At 42.2% G+C, this 17309-nt stretch overlaps 2 protein-coding genes across 2 annotated transcripts; one reads left to right on the top strand and one right to left on the bottom strand.

Annotated features, from left to right (window-relative positions):
* The first annotated feature begins 1741 nt into the window (after window positions 1-1741).
* LOC115129657 (transcription factor 15-like) lies at window positions 1742-4302 on the top strand. The gene is made up of 2 exons (XM_029660260.2): window positions 1742-2316; window positions 2547-4302. The coding sequence occupies exons 1-2, from the start codon at window positions 1822-1824 to the stop codon at window positions 2577-2579; spliced, it is 528 nt and encodes a 175-aa protein (XP_029516120.1). The 5' UTR covers window positions 1742-1821; the 3' UTR covers window positions 2580-4302.
* A 307-nt stretch (window positions 4303-4609) lies between these two features.
* Window positions 4610-16404, bottom strand: LOC115129651 (eIF5-mimic protein 2-A-like). The gene is made up of 12 exons (XM_029660251.2): window positions 16292-16404; window positions 15539-15612; window positions 15258-15434; window positions 14925-15019; window positions 14710-14775; window positions 14420-14555; window positions 14022-14131; window positions 9054-9224; window positions 7645-7791; window positions 5913-6051; window positions 5493-5615; window positions 4610-5360 (listed from the first exon to the last, which is right to left on the bottom strand). The coding sequence occupies exons 2-12, from the start codon at window positions 15600-15602 to the stop codon at window positions 5329-5331; spliced, it is 1260 nt and encodes a 419-aa protein (XP_029516111.1). The 5' UTR covers window positions 15603-15612; window positions 16292-16404; the 3' UTR covers window positions 4610-5328.
* Window positions 16405-17309: the final 905 nt, after the last annotated feature.

The following is a 17309-nucleotide window of genomic DNA, read 5'->3' as shown; positions in this document are numbered from 1 at the left end:
CTTGAATCTCTCAGCCCCCTCTCCTGTCCTCTCCCTCTCGTTCTCCTCTCTCGCGCCCACCTCTTGTCGTTCTCTCCCCTATCCCTCTGCTCTCTCTATTCCCCCTCTCTCTCAGGAGCAGTTTGCCTCTGAGCTCTCCCTCTGTCAACAGTGTTAGTGACAGAGCTGCTGCGTCAAACATGTCACGAGTAAGTCAACCAATGTGCTGTCACACACACACACACACACACACAGCCCACACACGGCTGACACAGCACCATTCCTGTGCGTGTATGCCCGTGCCCACCTACACAAATAAAGGCTGTCAAAAGTACTTCTGTCAAAATGGCTCATAGTAGTTCCACACCAGTGCTATATTGCCATCTAGTGATGACATGCAGTCTATTGCTATATAACCCATAGTATTGACCTGAAATACCAAAACAAGAACGCACATACAAATCAACTCCCCTAATTTTTTTACATTTTCATTTCCACAATTTATGCTTGCATTGATTAGCACCAGTTGGCCCTTTGAAATCATTCAAACCTATTGACATGAAATTGCTGTGATTAGAATTCTCTTTTCACACAACTTACATTGCTCCCGGGAACACAAACTGTTGCTGGTATCACGACGAAGAATCTTGGTATGATGATCTTAAAGTTTACTGAAGTAACACTATATAAGTGACTTGTGCATTGACAGGTATTTATATCAAGGCTAAATATGGCACAGGTTATGGGGCGACTGCCATGGGGTGGAGGAACAGGTGGAGGGTGACTGATACACCTGGACTATTCACTCACGGTCCTGGTCGGAGGGCGCTGAAGCTGGTGTCATGACTCTAAGACCAAGGTGTAATTCCTTCACTGGGGTTTGAACTGAGTTTGAATTTGAGTTCTGAGAGTTGTTGACATGCTGTAACGAAGTAGCACTTCCCCACGAAATGCTTCCCCAAATCATACTGACAGGACTTCTAGGAACACACATCCTAATGTGAAACTATGCAACGTGTTCTGAATATCAGTGCCATTTGACTGACACAGTGGTCTAATGTAAACCGGATGAATGTTTTCATTATGTCCAGATTTGCATTATGATCATTTCGTGACCTTTGCACCTATTCGTGCAATAGAAGCTTGTGCGAATGTGTGTATGTTGTTGAGGCGTCCGGTAGTTGAGACGAAAGATGAAAGACTTCCAGGAAACAGGAGATGAGAAAATGAAGGTTTGTGATGAAGGAGGGAGTAGAGAGTCACAGCATGACCATGTCTTTACCTGGGCTGAGAGTGGGAGAAGGTTAATGTAGTGCATCGACAGTGTCACACCCTGACCCCTGAATGCGTGCAGATCTGAAGGGGCTGGATAAGTATAAGCAGTGTAATGGTCAAGCTTCCACCTTACAGATCTGCAAAAATGGAAGGGTTAGGGGTCAAGGGGCAGGGATTAGGAGCAAAGTGGGAGTGTGCTGGCTCTCTGTGGGGGGGTGGGGGGTGTATATATATATATAAACCTCTAGCACCCAAAGAACCACGACAGGTGGCCTCTACTCTCTAGCCTCCACCTGTCTTTCCTTTTCCAGAGGCCGCATGCACGGTGACCGGGCCCAGAACGGATCCGTTATTCAAGAAATGGCATGCTGCTCTGCCAAGGGAATGGCGTGAGCCCAGTTAGCGCAGGATCCCCCACCCCCAGTCACCGGATCACACGGCGGCAGCTGGTCCCAGGTGCTATTTTCACTCTGCTTTTATAAAGTGGTTGGCAGCAGTTGGCTGCACCATGAAACAGACACAGTTGCAGCTCAGTCCCCCCGCCTTAGACAACCAGCCAGGTCCACCATGAAGTCCACAGGGAGCGAACAGAGTGCCACGCCGGACGGTTTCCCCTCCGACCTGGACGAGCTGGATAGTGGAAGCGAGGAGAGCTCCGACAACAAGTCGACGGGCGGCGGCTGTAGCCCCCAGGGAGGGTGCCGGGAGGGAGCCAGGCAGAGGGAGAGGGGGTGCAGCAGGCGTCTGCCGGGCGTTAGCAAACAGAGACAGGCAGCCAACGCGCGGGAACGGGACAGGACCCACAGCGTGAACACGGCCTTCACCGCGCTGCGCACCCTCATCCCCACAGAACCGGCTGACAGGAAACTGTCCAAGATCGAGACGCTGCGCCTGGCGTCCAGCTACATCTCCCACCTTGCCAACGTGCTGCTGCTGGGGGAAGAGTGTTTGGACGGACAGCCCTGTCTCAGGTACCACAGCATCCTGCAGAGCAGCACCAACATCAACAGCCCCCCGCTCAGGCCCATATGCACTTTCTGTCTCAGTAACCAGAGGAAAACGGTGAGTCCTCAAAATAAATCAGTATATATTGGTTGACAGGCTGTGGGCTATGATGGAAGGCTGCACGTAATCTCCACAAAATAGGATGGATGGATGGGATTTGGCTACATTTAGTAAACGGGCCAGTACTTTATTTAACATTGGAGCAATTCCATAACAGCCATCACAATGAATAGTATTTCAACGGTTTTATTTCAATGTAAACTACTACAATTTCTCTACCCTCACAGCTCAGAGATGGAGAAAAGCACACAGCCATCTGACATGGTCACGCACTACTGTCAAGACCAGGATGCATACCAAGTCACACGGATGTTTACATGTACCTACGAGTGAGAAAAAAAAACCCGATATAACTTTGTACATATTTTTGCTAAATCTTAGGACAAATTCCCCCCACCCACCCACTGAAATGCACTTTCCGTTCTCACATGTGCGTCTTATCCACTGTGTTTTGGTCAAATTGTAACTCGAGCACAATGTGTAAGGTTCCACCTGACAGTGGGCTATTTCGGTATCAGAAATAGTAAGCCCTAGTGTTGCGCTCCTAAAAACACAGTCTCGCCTACCCCCATGCAGCCAGTCACATGGTTGTAACCCAAGCCTAGGCCGTGCAGCGGTTGCTGTCAGTAGAGTAGTGGACTGGTTGGCTCGTCTCCTGACTGACTCATCTTTTGCCAATTGAGTAGAGGGTGCCTTGCTTGATTATTATGAATTCAAACTCAATTCAATAGCCCCAAATATACTTTGGTAGCTGTAAAATTGTATTCCATTTCAACCAGGATAGTCCACTTAGTAAATGAGTATAAGCCACTGCTTTCATGGGAGTCTTGAACTCTAAATGGGGGAGGCAAAACAAATATAAAATGTGCTTGAATCCAAATATTAAAGTGTTATATATAGCCCCCCCACTAGTACAGCAGAAGCAATCCCACTTGGTGTTTACAAAGTTTACCACAACATCAAATCATATTCCATGTCAAATGTAACATGGTGTGGAACAGAAGAAAACATAGCATACATACATAATCACTGCTTTTGGGAGCTCAATGTTATACCGTATGTTGAGAAATGTTTACTTGCATGTATTGCACAAGCCTTTTCACAATTCACAAACACACAATAGTTCTGCATGTGTGTCTGTGCAGTATTGGTTGCACCTTTGAAGGCCCAATGCAGCTGTTTTTATATCAGCATCAAATCATTTCTACTTAACAAAGTACCTTACTGTAATAGATTTCCATTAAAATAAGGGGAAAAAAATTCTCAAGCAAGAATTTTGCTAGGACTGTCTGGGAGTGGTCTGAGTTGGAAGTTTGGAACTCTTATAGGTCATGGTGTATTAACTGCATGGTGATGTCACAATGGATAGTCAAAACTCCCACCCATGCAAACCTGCGTAGATTGTATTTTCAACCAGCAACTAACACTGATCAAATGTTTTCATACTTTTAGTGTTAGTTTCAGCAGCACAATATAATTTAAAAGACCGGAACAGAATTGACTAAACTGGACCTGCAACACCTTTCAGCTTAACACAATATTTTTATTTTATGCATTGATTTGGGTATATATTGAATTACTTCAAAATCATGCAAGATAAAAATACTATCTTTTTATGAATTATCCAAAACAAACTTGTTGCACACGGATTGCAATACACTTTTACCTCAATGAAGATCTCTGAATGTATTAACCTAATAGAATTATAGGCCTACCTCCAAGTCTATTGTAATGTGTAGCATTGTTGTAAACATACTTGAATTTCTCATAACTTATGGAAGACAATTGTCCTCTGCACATAAACAATGAGAAGCTGTTTAAGAAAGAAATTGTATTTTTGTACAATTAGTTAAAAATATATTATTTGACTTGTAAACACAATCATTAAACTACTTTCAAAATAATATTGGACTGATGACTTGAATGTGCATGTAAAAAGACCCGTAGGCCAAGTTTACACAGGCAGTCCAATTCTGATTTGTTCCACTAACTTGACCAATCAGATCAGCTCTTTTGTCCATAATTGGGCAAAAGATCAGAATTTTTCTGCCTGTGTTAACACAGCCTTAATATATATATATATATATTTTTTTTTAATCTCTCAAGACCATTTACTGTGGCTTGTGTAGTACACTCATCAGGTTTACCCAGTAACAACATTAAGCTGTGTCTGAATTTGGGACCTCAGGTGGAGATGTATAAGTACAGCAGGCAGCCATGTTAAAGTATAGTAATTGATTGCATTGCGACACAAACAGACAATTGTATACCATAAATAATCAAAACCATATGAATTAGTCCTTTTTATTTCTTTAAAAAAGTCAATTGGTTTAATCAGATTAAAGAAAGTAGTAACCAGTATTAATTACTTAGCTGGCAATTCATCTTCCAGAGAGGATGTCAGTCAGGTCAAAAGGTGGTTATACCAAGATGACAGTCACTGCACAACGTTCATTTGATCACCAATTCAACTGTTCATTACAGGTTTGTCCAAAAGGCCAAGGTAAGGAAAGGAGCTAACATGAGGATAGGGCTACCGGTAAATCCTTTGGCAAGAAGGCAATGACTTGTCATTTTAGGGTGCCTTTAAGTCACATGGCAAGAAGGCGCACTACTGCAATATTAACAGATACAGCAGTATCGGGGATATCATGGTTTATCAGACTTTAGACTGGATGCAGCAACATCAATAGAGTATCTTAATCATCAAGTAGAATGAAATAATAATAAAAAAGGGGGTTCATTTTTGCATCTTTCCAAACAAATCAACACATCATTTGTTCATTTTATGATTGAGGTTTTAATTCACAATATATGTGAACTACTAAGGGTAAGTTTCAAATAAAATCTAATAAGGAGTGTACTGTTGACATCACAGCTCTTGAATTAAATGTAAATGTTGAAGTTGGAGGGGTAAAATAGAAAAACAGGACTGGGAGACGAGCACTTCAGTAACATTCTACTGCTCCTACTGTGCCGTTTAAAATGCACACCCGGAGGGTTGATTTCTCAGTTCTCTTCCTCCTCCTCGGACTCAGACTCTGGAAGACAGAAAAGAGTGGACTCAAATCAGAACATTTCAATTTACAAAAACATGAATATTAAGAGAACTTGTGTTTTTCCAAAAAGGTGACTATTTACTATGAAAACGTGTTTAAAATATATATTTTTACCTTCCTCTGCATGCTTCAGCCACTCAACAAATTTCTTCATCTGCTCGAGGAAAACACTCTTTCCTTTAGCAACGTGGGCCTCTGTGTACCACTTAAGAATGGCCTCTTCACTCAAAACATCCGCTGTGTTGGAAGAGGGGGCGAGAACAAGGAACATAAAAATGTTAGGTCAAAGGTCATGAAAGCCAGGGGACCAGGGTTCATTGGGGCACAGCATAAAGCCTCAAAGGATAACGAAAATGAATGTTTCTTATTAGATAAATCTGGGGAAGTCTCCGTTTCAGTCCATTTTCTTCCGTTTGGTACCTAATGAAAATGACATGTCACATGAGAGCCATTGTGCCCCCCCGCCCCACACAGTCGGTCCGAAATGGCACCATATTCCCTTTAGTGTGCACTACTTTCAACCAGGTCCCACACCTTTGTAGAGGAGCACCACAATCTTCTGGAAGGCCTTCATGAAGTGGATGTTGTCATAGCAGTACTCCTGGATCTTCACCAGCAGGATAATCTCAGAGGCTCCCTGAGAGGTGAATGCCTTCAGGAGAGGACTGTATTGCTGTGGAGAAGAGAGAGAGAAAGACATGGGGTTAGGGTACAGGACGGTGAGACACTAGATGATCTCAGAGTCTCCTTGGGAGGTGAACACCTTCAGGAGAGGACTAATGCTGTGGTGGTGGAGGACCAATAAGTTTCCATGTATCCAATCTTTAATTTACTAATAGGCAAGTCAAATAAGAACAGATTCTTAGTTGCAATGACAAGATGTCAGGGGCAAGCACAGCAGCAATATAAGCACATACATTTACATTTTAGTCATTAACTTCTTGACGCAACCCATCCCGTTAGCGGGATCATTTTCATCAACACCCGCTGAATTGCAGTGCGCCAAATTCAAATTAAATAACTAAACATATTTCATTTTCATGAAATCACAAGTGCAATATAGCAAAACACATTTTAGCTTGTTGCTAATCCACCTGGCATAAACGCATAACAAGCATTTATGTAAGAACATCTCTCTCAGTAGACAAAATATTACAAACACCTAGCAGCCAAGTAGATTGGTCACGAAAGTCAGAAAAGCAATAGATTAAATCGCTTACCTTTGATGATCTTCAGATGTTTGCACTCATGAGACTCCCAGTTCCACAATAAATGTTCCATAAAGATTATTTTTATATCCAAAACAAATCCATTTGTTTGGTGCGTTATGTTCAGAAATCCACAGGCTCGAGCGGTCACGACATCGAAGACGAAAATTCCAAATAGTATCCGTAATGTCCACAGAACCATGTCAAACGTTTTTTTATAATCAATACTCAGGTTGTTTTTAAAATATATAATCGATAATATATCAACCGGGACTGTCGCTTTTTCAATAGGAGGGGGAGAGACAATGGCTGCCCCACTCTGTTGCGCAAGCAAAACTCTGCGAACACCCAGCTATCCACTGACGCGATGTTATCTTTCTCGCTCATTTTTCAAAATAAAAGCCTGAAACTATGTCTAAAGACTGTTGACACCTTGAGGAAGCCATAAGAAAAGGAATCTGGTTGATATCCCTTTAAAATGGAGGCAAGGCATCCAATGGAACAGAGAGCTTTCAGAAAAAACAGCACTTCCTTGTTGGATTTTCCTCAGGTTTTCGCCTGCAATATCAGTTCTGTTATACTCAAGATAATTGACAGTTTTGGGAACTTTAGAGTGTTTTCTATCCTAATCTGACAAGTATATGCATATCCTAGTTTCTGGGCCTGAGAAATAGGCAGTTTCAAATGGGTACGTTTTTTTGCCAAAAACAAAAATCCTGCCCCCTACACTCAAGAAGTTAAACCGATGCTCTTGTCCAGAGCAATTAGGGTTAAGTGCCTTGCTTAAGGGCACATTGACAGTATTTCCACCTAGTCGGCTTGTGGATTTGAACCGGCGACATTTTGGTTACTTACCCAACACTCTTAACCGCTATACAGGGGGGGGCACACTCCAATCTGGCCCATATTAGTACCACCCCACCCTCTTCCAATACTATATAATTCCAGAAAACACTAATCTGAACTAATTTAACCTTCATCTAGGTTTGTCTCATTGAGAAATGTTTGGCAAGAGACCTGTTCAATAATGCAGAAGTCTACAGTTACAAAGCTTTTACCTTCAAGTGTTTGATAGATTGTTCGCAGACCAGCTCTTCCTTCTTGTTCCATTCCACACAGCTCATGACGCTAGACCACACGATGCCGATCATCAGTTGTTCAGAGATGCTGGTCTTCTTCATCTCCTCCCTGACGTAGGCAATTATCTAAAAAAAGCAGGGAACATGTCAATGAACAGCTATCAAGCGCTCATATATATATATATATATAGCATACATACACACAGAACTAAAATATAAACGCAACATGTAGTGTAGGTCCAATGTTTCGTGAGTGGAAAAAAAAACACAAAAAAATTCTCCATACTGTATGCACAAAAAGTGTATTTTAATTTGTTTACTTCCCTGTAAGTGAGCATTTCTCATTTGCCAACATAATCCATCTACCCGACAGGTGTGGAATACCAAGAAGCTGATTAAACAGTATGCTTATTAAACAGGTGCACCTTGTGCTGAGGACAAAAGGCCACTAAAATGTGCAGTTGTCACAACACAATGTCACAGATGTCTCAAGTTGAGGGAGCGGGCAATTCCTCTGCTGACAAGAGGCACGTCCAGCAGAGCGGTTGCCAGAGAATTGAGCATTCATTTCTCTACCATAAGCCATTTTAGAGAATTTTGCAGTACTTCTAGCCTCAGAAATGCAGACCATGTGTAACCACGCAAGCCCAAAACCTCCACAACCAGGTTCTTCGCCTGCGGGATCGGTAGAGACCAGCCACCCGGAACACTGATGAAACTGACGAGTGCTTGTGTCTATAATAAAGTCCTTTTGTGGTAGAAAACTCATTCTGGGTCTGGCTCCCAAGTGGGTGGGCTGATGCCCTTCCAGGGCCACCCATAGCTACGCCCCTGGTCATGTGAAATCCATAGATAAGCCTAAGATGTATTTCAATTTACTGATATCCTTATATGAACTGTACAGCGCATTCGAACCCCTTGACTTTTCCACTTTGTTACATTACAGCCTTATTCTAAAATGGATTTAAAATGATTTTTTTCCTGAACATCCCATAATGACAAAGCAAAAACGTTAAACCCTTTACTCAGTACTTTGTTGAAGCACCTTTGGTAGCGATTACAGCCTCTAGGCTTCTTGAGTATTACGCTACAATCGTTGCGTGCTAGGAATATGGGACCAAATAAATTGTTGACTACTTTAATACAAACTAATATGTCCCAATACTTTTAGTCCTCTTAAAAAAAAAAAGTGGGGACTATGCACAAAAAGTGGTGTAATTTCTAAATAATTCACCCGATATTGAAAGCTGACAGTCTGCACTTTAACCTGTCATTGTATCATTTCAAATACCAAGTTCTGTATGCAGTAGAGAGACACAAAATATATCATGTGTCACTGTCCCAATACTTTGAGCCCACTGTATAAGAATAGAGTAGCCAGGCCTCACATCTTTGAAGTTGTCCCCGCGGGCCATCATCTCCTGGAGCTCTTTCTGCAGCTCCTTACGGGACCCGATGGCCTCCTGGTTCCTGGCAAAGTCCGACAGCTCCTTCAGTCCTGCGTCAGTGAAGTACTTAGAAAAATGCTCACAGCTCCGCTTGTTGGCGGGAAAGAGTTCCTATGAAAGATATAGATACAAGTAATTAGTTGCCATTCAATATTTATTTTGTTTTAAATCTACAGGCCTATATAAAAACTCTTAGGGCTGGTTTAACAGACAATCTCCATTGAACATGCTTTTTAGACTACGACTAGTCTTGAAGGGATAGTTCACCCAAATAACAAAATTATACTTGCTTCCTTACCCCTATGGATAAGGCACAACAGAAATCCATGCTTTAGTATCCCTCGCACAATTTCAATATGCTAACATTTCAGCATTTATGAACAAATCCCATTAAAGTCATGGGACCGATTAGCATTTTTCGCACATCATGTCTAAATAATTCAAAAGTATCTAAAATTGATTGCGAAGCTCAACAAAGTCACTCAGAGGATTTGAAAGTGGTGTGAAATGTTACTATTGGTCCCATGACTAATGGGATTTGTGCCACAAATGCTAAAATGCTAACATATGGAAACAGTGCCAGGGATACTAAAACCTGGAGTCAATCAAGTACAAGGGACGAGCGAAAACCCGCAGACACTCAGCCTTCCGTAGAATTAGTAGGACACAGGGCTTACAGGGTAAACGATGTTTACTTACAAGCCCTTAACCAACAATACAGTTAAGAAAATAACTTATTTTTTAAAAGTAAGAAATAACTGAAGAGCAGCAGTAAAATAACAATATCGAGGCTTTATACAGGGGGTACCGGTACAGAGTCAGTGTGCCGGTTAGTCCAGGTAGTATGTACATGTACGTAGAGTTAATGTGACTATGCATAGATGAGAGTAGCAGCAGCGTAGAGGGGGGAGACACACACAATGCAAATAGTCTGGGTAGTCATTTGATTAGATGTTCAAGAGTCTTATGGCTTGGGGGTAGAAGCTGTTTAAAAGCCTGGGTCGTACGCACAAGCCTCTGTAGTGCCTTGCAGTCGGAGGCCGGGCAGTTGCCATACCAGGAAGTGATGCAACCGTCAGGATGCTCTCGATGGTGCAGCTGTAAACCTTTTGAGGATATGAAGACCCATGCCAAATCTTTTCAGTCTCCTGAGGGGAAATAGGTTTTGTCATGTCCTCTTCACGACTGTATTGGTGTACTTGGACCATGTTAATTTGTTGGTGATTTGGACACCAAGGAACTTGAAGCTCTAAACCTGCTCCACTACAGCCCTGTCAATGAGAATGGGTGTGTGTTCGGTCCTCCTTTTGCTGTAGTCCACAATCATCTCCTTAGTCTTGATCATGCTGAGGGAGAGGTTGTCCTTGCACCACACGGGCAGGTCTCTGACCTCCCGATAGGCTGTCTCGTCATTGTTCAGGCCTACCACTGTTCTGTCAATGGCAAACTTAATGGTGTTGCAATCATGAGTGAACAGGGGACTGAGCACGCACCCCTGGGGGGTCCCCGTGTTGAGGATCATTGTGGAGGATGTGTCGTTACCTACCCTTACCACCTGGGGCAACCCGTCAGGAAGTTCAGGATCCAGTTGCAACGGGTATTGTTTAGTCCCAGGGTCCTTTACTTAGTGATGAGCTTTGAGGGTACCATGGTGTTGAACGCTGAGCTGTCGTCAATGAATTGCAATCTCACATTGTGTTCTTGGGCATAGGGACAATGGTGGTCTGCTTGAAACATGTTGACTGACAGGGAGAGGTTGAAAATGTCAGTGAAGACTTGAGTTGGTCAGCGCAAGCTCAGAGTACACGTCCTGGTAATCAGTCTGGCCCTGCGGCCTTGTGAATGTTGACCTGTTTAAAAGTCTTATAACGACTGTGGAGAGCGTGATCACAGTCGTCCGCAACAGCTGATGCTCTCATGCATGTTTCAGTGTTACTTGCCTCGAAGGCGAGCATAGAAGTTATTTAGCTCATCTGATAGCTGCCCAGTGACACAAGCCTCTCAGCTGTGCTTCCCTTTGTTGTCTGTAATAGTTTGCAAGCCCTGCCACATCCAACGAGCGTCAGAGCCGGTGTAGTACGATTTGATCTTAGTCCTGTATTGGTGCTTTGCCTGTTTGATGGTTCGGAGGACATAGTAGGATTTCTTATAAGCTTCCGGGTTAGAGTCCCACTCCTTGAAAGCGGTAGCTCTACCCTTTAACCAGGTGCGGTTGTTGCCTGTAATCCATGGCTTCTGGTTGGGGTATGTACTAGAGGTCGACCAATTAATCAGAATGGCCGATTAATTAGGGCTGATTTCAAGTTTTCACAACAATCGGAAATCTGTATGTTTGGGCTCCGATTTCCGATTTTTAAAAAATATATTTTTTATACCTTTATTTAACTAGGCAAGTCAGTTAAGAACACATTCTTATTTACAATGACGGCCTAGGAACGGTGGGTTAACTGCCTTGTTCAGGGGCAGAACGACAGATTTTCACCTTATCAGCTCAGGGGATCCAATCCTGCAACCGTACAGTTAACAAGTCCAACGCTCTAACCATTGCACTCCACGAGAAGCCTGCCTGTTACGCAAATGCAGAATTTGACGTATTATGACATAACATTGAAGGTTGTGCAATGTAACAAGAACATTTAGAGACTTAGAGATGCCAACGTTAGATAAAATACCGAACGGTTTCGTATTTCACTGAAATAAACGTTTAGTTTTTTTCGAAATGAGTTTCCAGATTCGACCATATTAATGACCAAAGGCTCGTATTTCTGTGTGTTATGTTATACTTAAGTCTGATTTGATAGAGCAGTCCGACTGAGCAGCAGCAGGCCCGTAATCATTCATTCGAACAGCACTTTTGTGCGTTTTGCCAGCAGCTCTTCGCAAGCACAGCGTTGTTTATGACTTCATGCCTATCAGCCTAATGGCTGGTGTAACCAATGTGAAATGGCTGGCTAGTTAGCTGGGTGTGAGCTAATACCGTTTCAAAAGTCACTCGCTTTTAGATTTGGAGTAGTTATTTTGTGGAACGATGGGTAACACTGCTTCGAGTGTGGCTGTTGTCGATGTGTTCCTGGTTCAAGCCCAGGTAGGGGCGAGGAGAGGGACGGAAGCTATACTGTTTCACTGGCAATAGTAAAGTGCCTATAAGAACATCCAATAGTCAAAGGTAAATGAAATACAAATGGTAGAGAGAGAAATAGTCCTATAAATACTATATTAACTACAGCCTAAAACCGCTTACATTGGAATATTGAAGTCTCATGTTAAAAGGAAACACCAACTTTCATATGTTCTCATGTTCTGAGCAAGGAACATTAGCTTTTTTACATGGCACATATTACTTTCTTCTCCAACACTTTGTTTTTGCATAATTTAAACCAAATTGAACATTTAATTATTTATTTGAGGCTAAATTGATTTTATTGATGTATTATATTAAGTTAAAATAATTGATCATTCAGTATTGTTGTAATTGTCATTACTACAAATAAATACAATTTAAAAACACACACATATATATATATAAATAAAAACCGTCCGATTAATCGGTAGCGGCTTTTTTGGTCCGCCAAATAATCAGTATCGGCGTTGAAAAAAAAAAATTGTAATCGGTCGACCTCTAGTATGTACGTACAGTCACTGTGGGGATGACATCATCGATGCGCTTATTGATGAAGCCAGTGACTGATGTGGTGTACTCCTCAATGCCATCGAAAGAATCCCGGGAACCCATTCCAGTCTGCTAGCAAAACAGTCCTGTAATTTAGCATCTGTGTCATCTGACCACTTTTTTTAATTGACCGAGTCACTGGTGCTTCCTGCTATAATATTTGCTTGTAAGCAGGAATCGAGATAGAATGTCAGATTTGCTAAATGGAAGGCAAGGGAGAGCTTTGTACACATCTGTGTGTGGAATAACGGTGGTCTAGAGTCCCCCCCCCCTTTGGTTGCACATTTAATATGCTGATAGAAATGAGGTAAAACTGATTTAAGTTTCCCATGCATTAACGTTCCCGGCCACTAGGAGCGCCGCCTCTGGATGAGTGTTTTCCTGTTTGCTTATGGTGGTATACAGCTCATTGAGTGCGGTCTTAGTGCTGCATCGGTATGTAGACAGCTATGAAAAACACACATGAAAACTCTACGTAGCTCGTGTCGTCTACAGCTTATCATGAAATACTCTACCTCAGGCCAGCAAAACCTTGAGACTTCCTTCCTACAAATATACATAGACCGCTACCCCTTGTCTTACCAGAGGCTGCTGTTCTATCCTGCCAATAGAGTGTATAACCCGCCAGCTGTATGTTATTCATGTTGGTCGTTCAGCCACGACGACTCAGTGAAACATAAAATTACAGTTAATACATGCTTTTAGTTCGTCCCATTTATTTTCCAGCGATTGCCAGCTGTGCTGTTAGCCAACATACAAAGGCAGATTAGCCACTCGTCACCTAATCCTCACAAGGCACCCCCGATATCCTTCCGCAAAATCTTTGTCTCTTTCTCCTGTTGTGAACGACAGGGATGAGGGCCTGTTCGGGCAGCTGGAGTAAATCCCTCTCGTCCAACTCATTAAAGAAAAATTCGGTGTCCAATTCCAGGTGAGTAATCGCTGTTCTGATGTCCAGAAGCTCATTTCGGTCATAAGAGACGGTAGCTGCAACATTACGTACAAAATAAGTTAAAACACAAAAATAAAAATAAACAATAGCACGATTGGTTAAGAGCCAATTAAACAGCAGCCATCCTCTCCGGCGCCATTAAATGTTATAAGGAAGCATATGTCACTTTGGAGAACGATCCCTTTAATCTGTGTTGAGGAAAGCACCACTTCTATATGTATTGGTATCCTTCAAGGGGCACAAAAAAAAAAAAAAAGAAAGAGGAATTAAGGAATTGTAGCTTTACCATCAGCCTGTTGTCCATGCTGACTTTGCGGAGAGCGACAGCAACAGCGTTGATATCCCTTTCATAGATCCAGGACTTGAACAGATTCACAGCAAAGGCTGCAGATACTCCTGCAAACAGTCATAAAGCAACAGTCAAAGCAGCAGGTACCCTGCAATGAACAGCACTCAAATCACTCATTTGTATGAACTAAAAACATTTCAGAGACATTGGATTGATAAAAAATATGTTGTTTGACTGAATACTGTGTCCATTTCAGAGACCATTTAACAAAAATCCAGTGAAGAGGGTCATGTTCATTAGGGCCCACCGTAACCAAAACATTTGTGAAAATGAAAACAAGCAGCTCTTATTGGACAGGTCCAGGTAAAGATAGTGGTGGGCTGGCAGACACTCACCCTCTTTGACCACGTTCTCGTTGAAGAGACTTCCAATGACAGCGGCTGATATGTTTCCATTGGCCAACAGAATGCCAGTGAGCATGGCCAGCTTGTTGCGTTCGGATTCGGTGAACCCTTTTAAAAACAGCAGCAACTGTGGAGTAGATAAATTAATGAGCCTGCAGGGTAAATGTTTCAGTTCTTTGTTGTGAAAATAAAATCCCATTCAAACAGCTCATGCAGGTTCCATTATGTGCAACTTCCATCAGTGACAACTGCCAAGCAGGAGTTCAAACCAACTGTCTCACCTTCTTGATCTCCTCCTCAAACCCTTTCTCCAGGTACTTGTAACGCCGGATCAGCTTGTTAAAAACCTACAAGTCCAAAACAAAGGAAGATGTGAAATTGTGGTAAATTCATTATTATACAGCATTGATTAGCTGGGTAGAGCTTCTTGACAGATGTATATCTATAGTTGGATATAGATACTTTGCCCTAAGAAATTATTTCCACATCCTCTTACCTGAGCATATGCTTGCATTGTCTCAAGGTCCTCTTGTGCCGTGAAGAGGCAGAACTCTGTGCGGGTCAGGTCGTCCGATATACTACCTCCTGGGGCTGCAGACAGGTGAAGGGGGAGAAAGAAAGTGTCATGTGTGCTGATCTGGACAACAGTGGCTTACCAAACAGTATGGAATCTGACCTCCAACACTACACTTCCTCTAAAACTCTCCATGAATCCCCTTTCCTTCTCAAAGAACACATTGTTGAAGGTCCGATGGGTGGGACTTTGGAAGGAGGCAAGGGATCCCTGAAAGTTACTGACTTTCAACACTACTTAAAGATCTGTACTCACCAAGCATTCCGCCAGCCACCAGGATGTCAAAGAGTGTCTCTGCATACCGGCGGTAGTCAAGCTTGGCGCCAGAGGCATCAAGGAATTTTGCAACAGCTTCCAAATCAGAGCCAGTTTGATTCAAGCCTTGTACGATACTTTCTTGAAACTGAGTAGGGTCAAATCTCTCCTTTTCATCTGTTGAAAAACATGCCAGAATTTCACTGCCGGTAGCATTTTGACATAGCAAGGTGAAACCAAAATAGTGGTCAATTGGTCGACAATGAAGATGCCCAACTTACCTCTTTTCCTCGTTTTGAAACGCTGGCCGGTTAGCGTTGGCTTTTGCTGCTTTTGATTATTCATAAAAGACACTCTGGATGAGAAAAGTTTAACATTAACGTCTGTGATTGAGCACTGTCAAGATAACTAGTAAACATTAGCAGGCTATGTATAGCTAGTTGAAAACGTGCTCTGCCCACCAGTATTTACCTAACGTTAGGCCCATGCGAGCCAGTCAGAGCTATGCTATGCCTTGTTCTGGATATCTTTTAGCAAGCCACACCTGGTCATTTGGATAACTGGCAAAGTTGACATCGTTTAATATTCATCGTGACAAAGCTAGGTTACAATCAAACTGTAGTTAGGTGAAGTTAGCTAGCCTGCTTAGTTGCCATCCAATATGGTAGGCTTTAGTGTGAGCACGGGGACCTTCCCCCATGCGCCTGTTCAGCCAGGCCTTGCTTGTTCGTGTGGCACCTGCGAAACTCCCAAAGCAGCTAACGTTAGCTAACAAGCCACAATGTCCTGTAATGCTAACAAAACTTGGACCAAAGGACGTCGATTTGGCAACTAGGTGTCTCTACAGTGGGTCGTTAATTAAAACATGCGTTTCAACGTGCCATATCTAACAAAGTCAGTTCTTCCGACATGACAGCTAACGTTGTTAGCCATTTAGTTGCCTGAAAAAGAACTCCAGCTAGCCCATGTTAGTTTAAACAGACACGTGTAGATTAAATTGTCTACCGAATGTGCAAAGTATGTAGGTCACCTACCGAAATGTATGCAGATAAAAAAACGGTTAGAGAAAGAACAAATTCAAAACACCCTATTTCAGTTCTATCGACCTAACAAAAATACTATTTCCGGAACCAACCAGTGACCGGATTTCGCAAGTACGCATGCGTGTTTAAATACGGCTCTATAGTGTATATGTAAATGTTTCTTTGTCATGATGTAACTTTCTTGATAATGTGTGTAAATTATGGTCAAGTTCAAGCCATGTGACATTGGTCAATTCCGAAGGTATTTTAACTGCCACAAATGATAGTTCAGAGCTTTTGAGCAAACATCAATGATGTCATCCCACCAAATTGCTGTGAATTGATTTTCGATGTCATTGTTTTAGATGCCATTCCCTCAGGTGTTGCTATGTTATTCAGGAACGTGTCAAGACCTGACCCTCAGAGCCTACCTTCTATTGACCCTGTTGACTCATCAGTAGGAAAGATTTCTTTCTCTTTTGGTCCATTCAACAACAGAGCGATACAATCCTTGTTTCAGCAGGATGTTGTATCTATCTATACCTTATGTCATGCCTTATTGGAATGGATTTATTGATAATATCTGTTGGGAAAAAGTTTGGATATGGCCACACACATACCTACTTGTTAACCAAATTAGGGAAGTTTCCTTTAAAATGATTCATAAATATTATCCTGCCAACCACTATATGAAGAAGTTTAAGGAAAACATCAACTCAAATTGCTCCTTTTGTAATGACCACCCAGAAACAGTGTTGCATCTTTTTTGGCATTATATGCATGTAAGAAAACTGTGGCAAGACATCAGTAGGTTTTACATTATTGTGGAGAGATGTACTGTTTGGATTCTTTACATACAATAGAAATAAGCTGAAACATTTTTATGTAATTAATTTCATTATTCTTTTGGCCAAATTTCATATACACAAATGTACATTTACAAACAGAAAACCACATTTTTGTACCCTACAAAAAGAAATTGAACTGTATTTGAAGACGGTTAAATGCTCTACTAACAAAAAAGCTGTTA

This window comes from Oncorhynchus nerka, linkage group LG2 (assembly GCF_034236695.1).
Source record: "Oncorhynchus nerka isolate Pitt River linkage group LG2, Oner_Uvic_2.0, whole genome shotgun sequence".
Lineage (NCBI taxonomy): Eukaryota > Metazoa > Chordata > Actinopteri > Salmoniformes > Salmonidae > Oncorhynchus > Oncorhynchus nerka.
This window is presented reverse-complemented; position numbering and strand designations above follow the sequence as displayed.

Coding starts and splice junctions, on each gene's coding strand:
- LOC115129657 (XM_029660260.2), top strand. CDS start 1,822: ATGAAGTCCACAGGGAGCGAACAGAGTGCCACGCCGGACGGTTTCCCC. Junction 2,317..2,546: donor TCAGTAACCAGAGGAAAACG/GTGAGTCCTCAA, acceptor CTACCCTCACAG/CTCAGAGATGGAGAAAAGCA.
- LOC115129651 (XM_029660251.2), bottom strand. CDS start 15,602: ATGAATAATCAAAAGCAGCAAAAGCCAACGCTAACCGGCCAGCGTTTC. Junction 7,792..9,053: donor GCGGGGACAACTTCAAAGAT/GTGAGGCCTGGC, acceptor TGCTTTTTTTAG/ATAATTGCCTACGTCAGGGA. Junction 5,616..5,912: donor TGTGGTGCTCCTCTACAAAG/GTGTGGGACCTG, acceptor CTTCCAACACAG/CGGATGTTTTGAGTGAAGAG.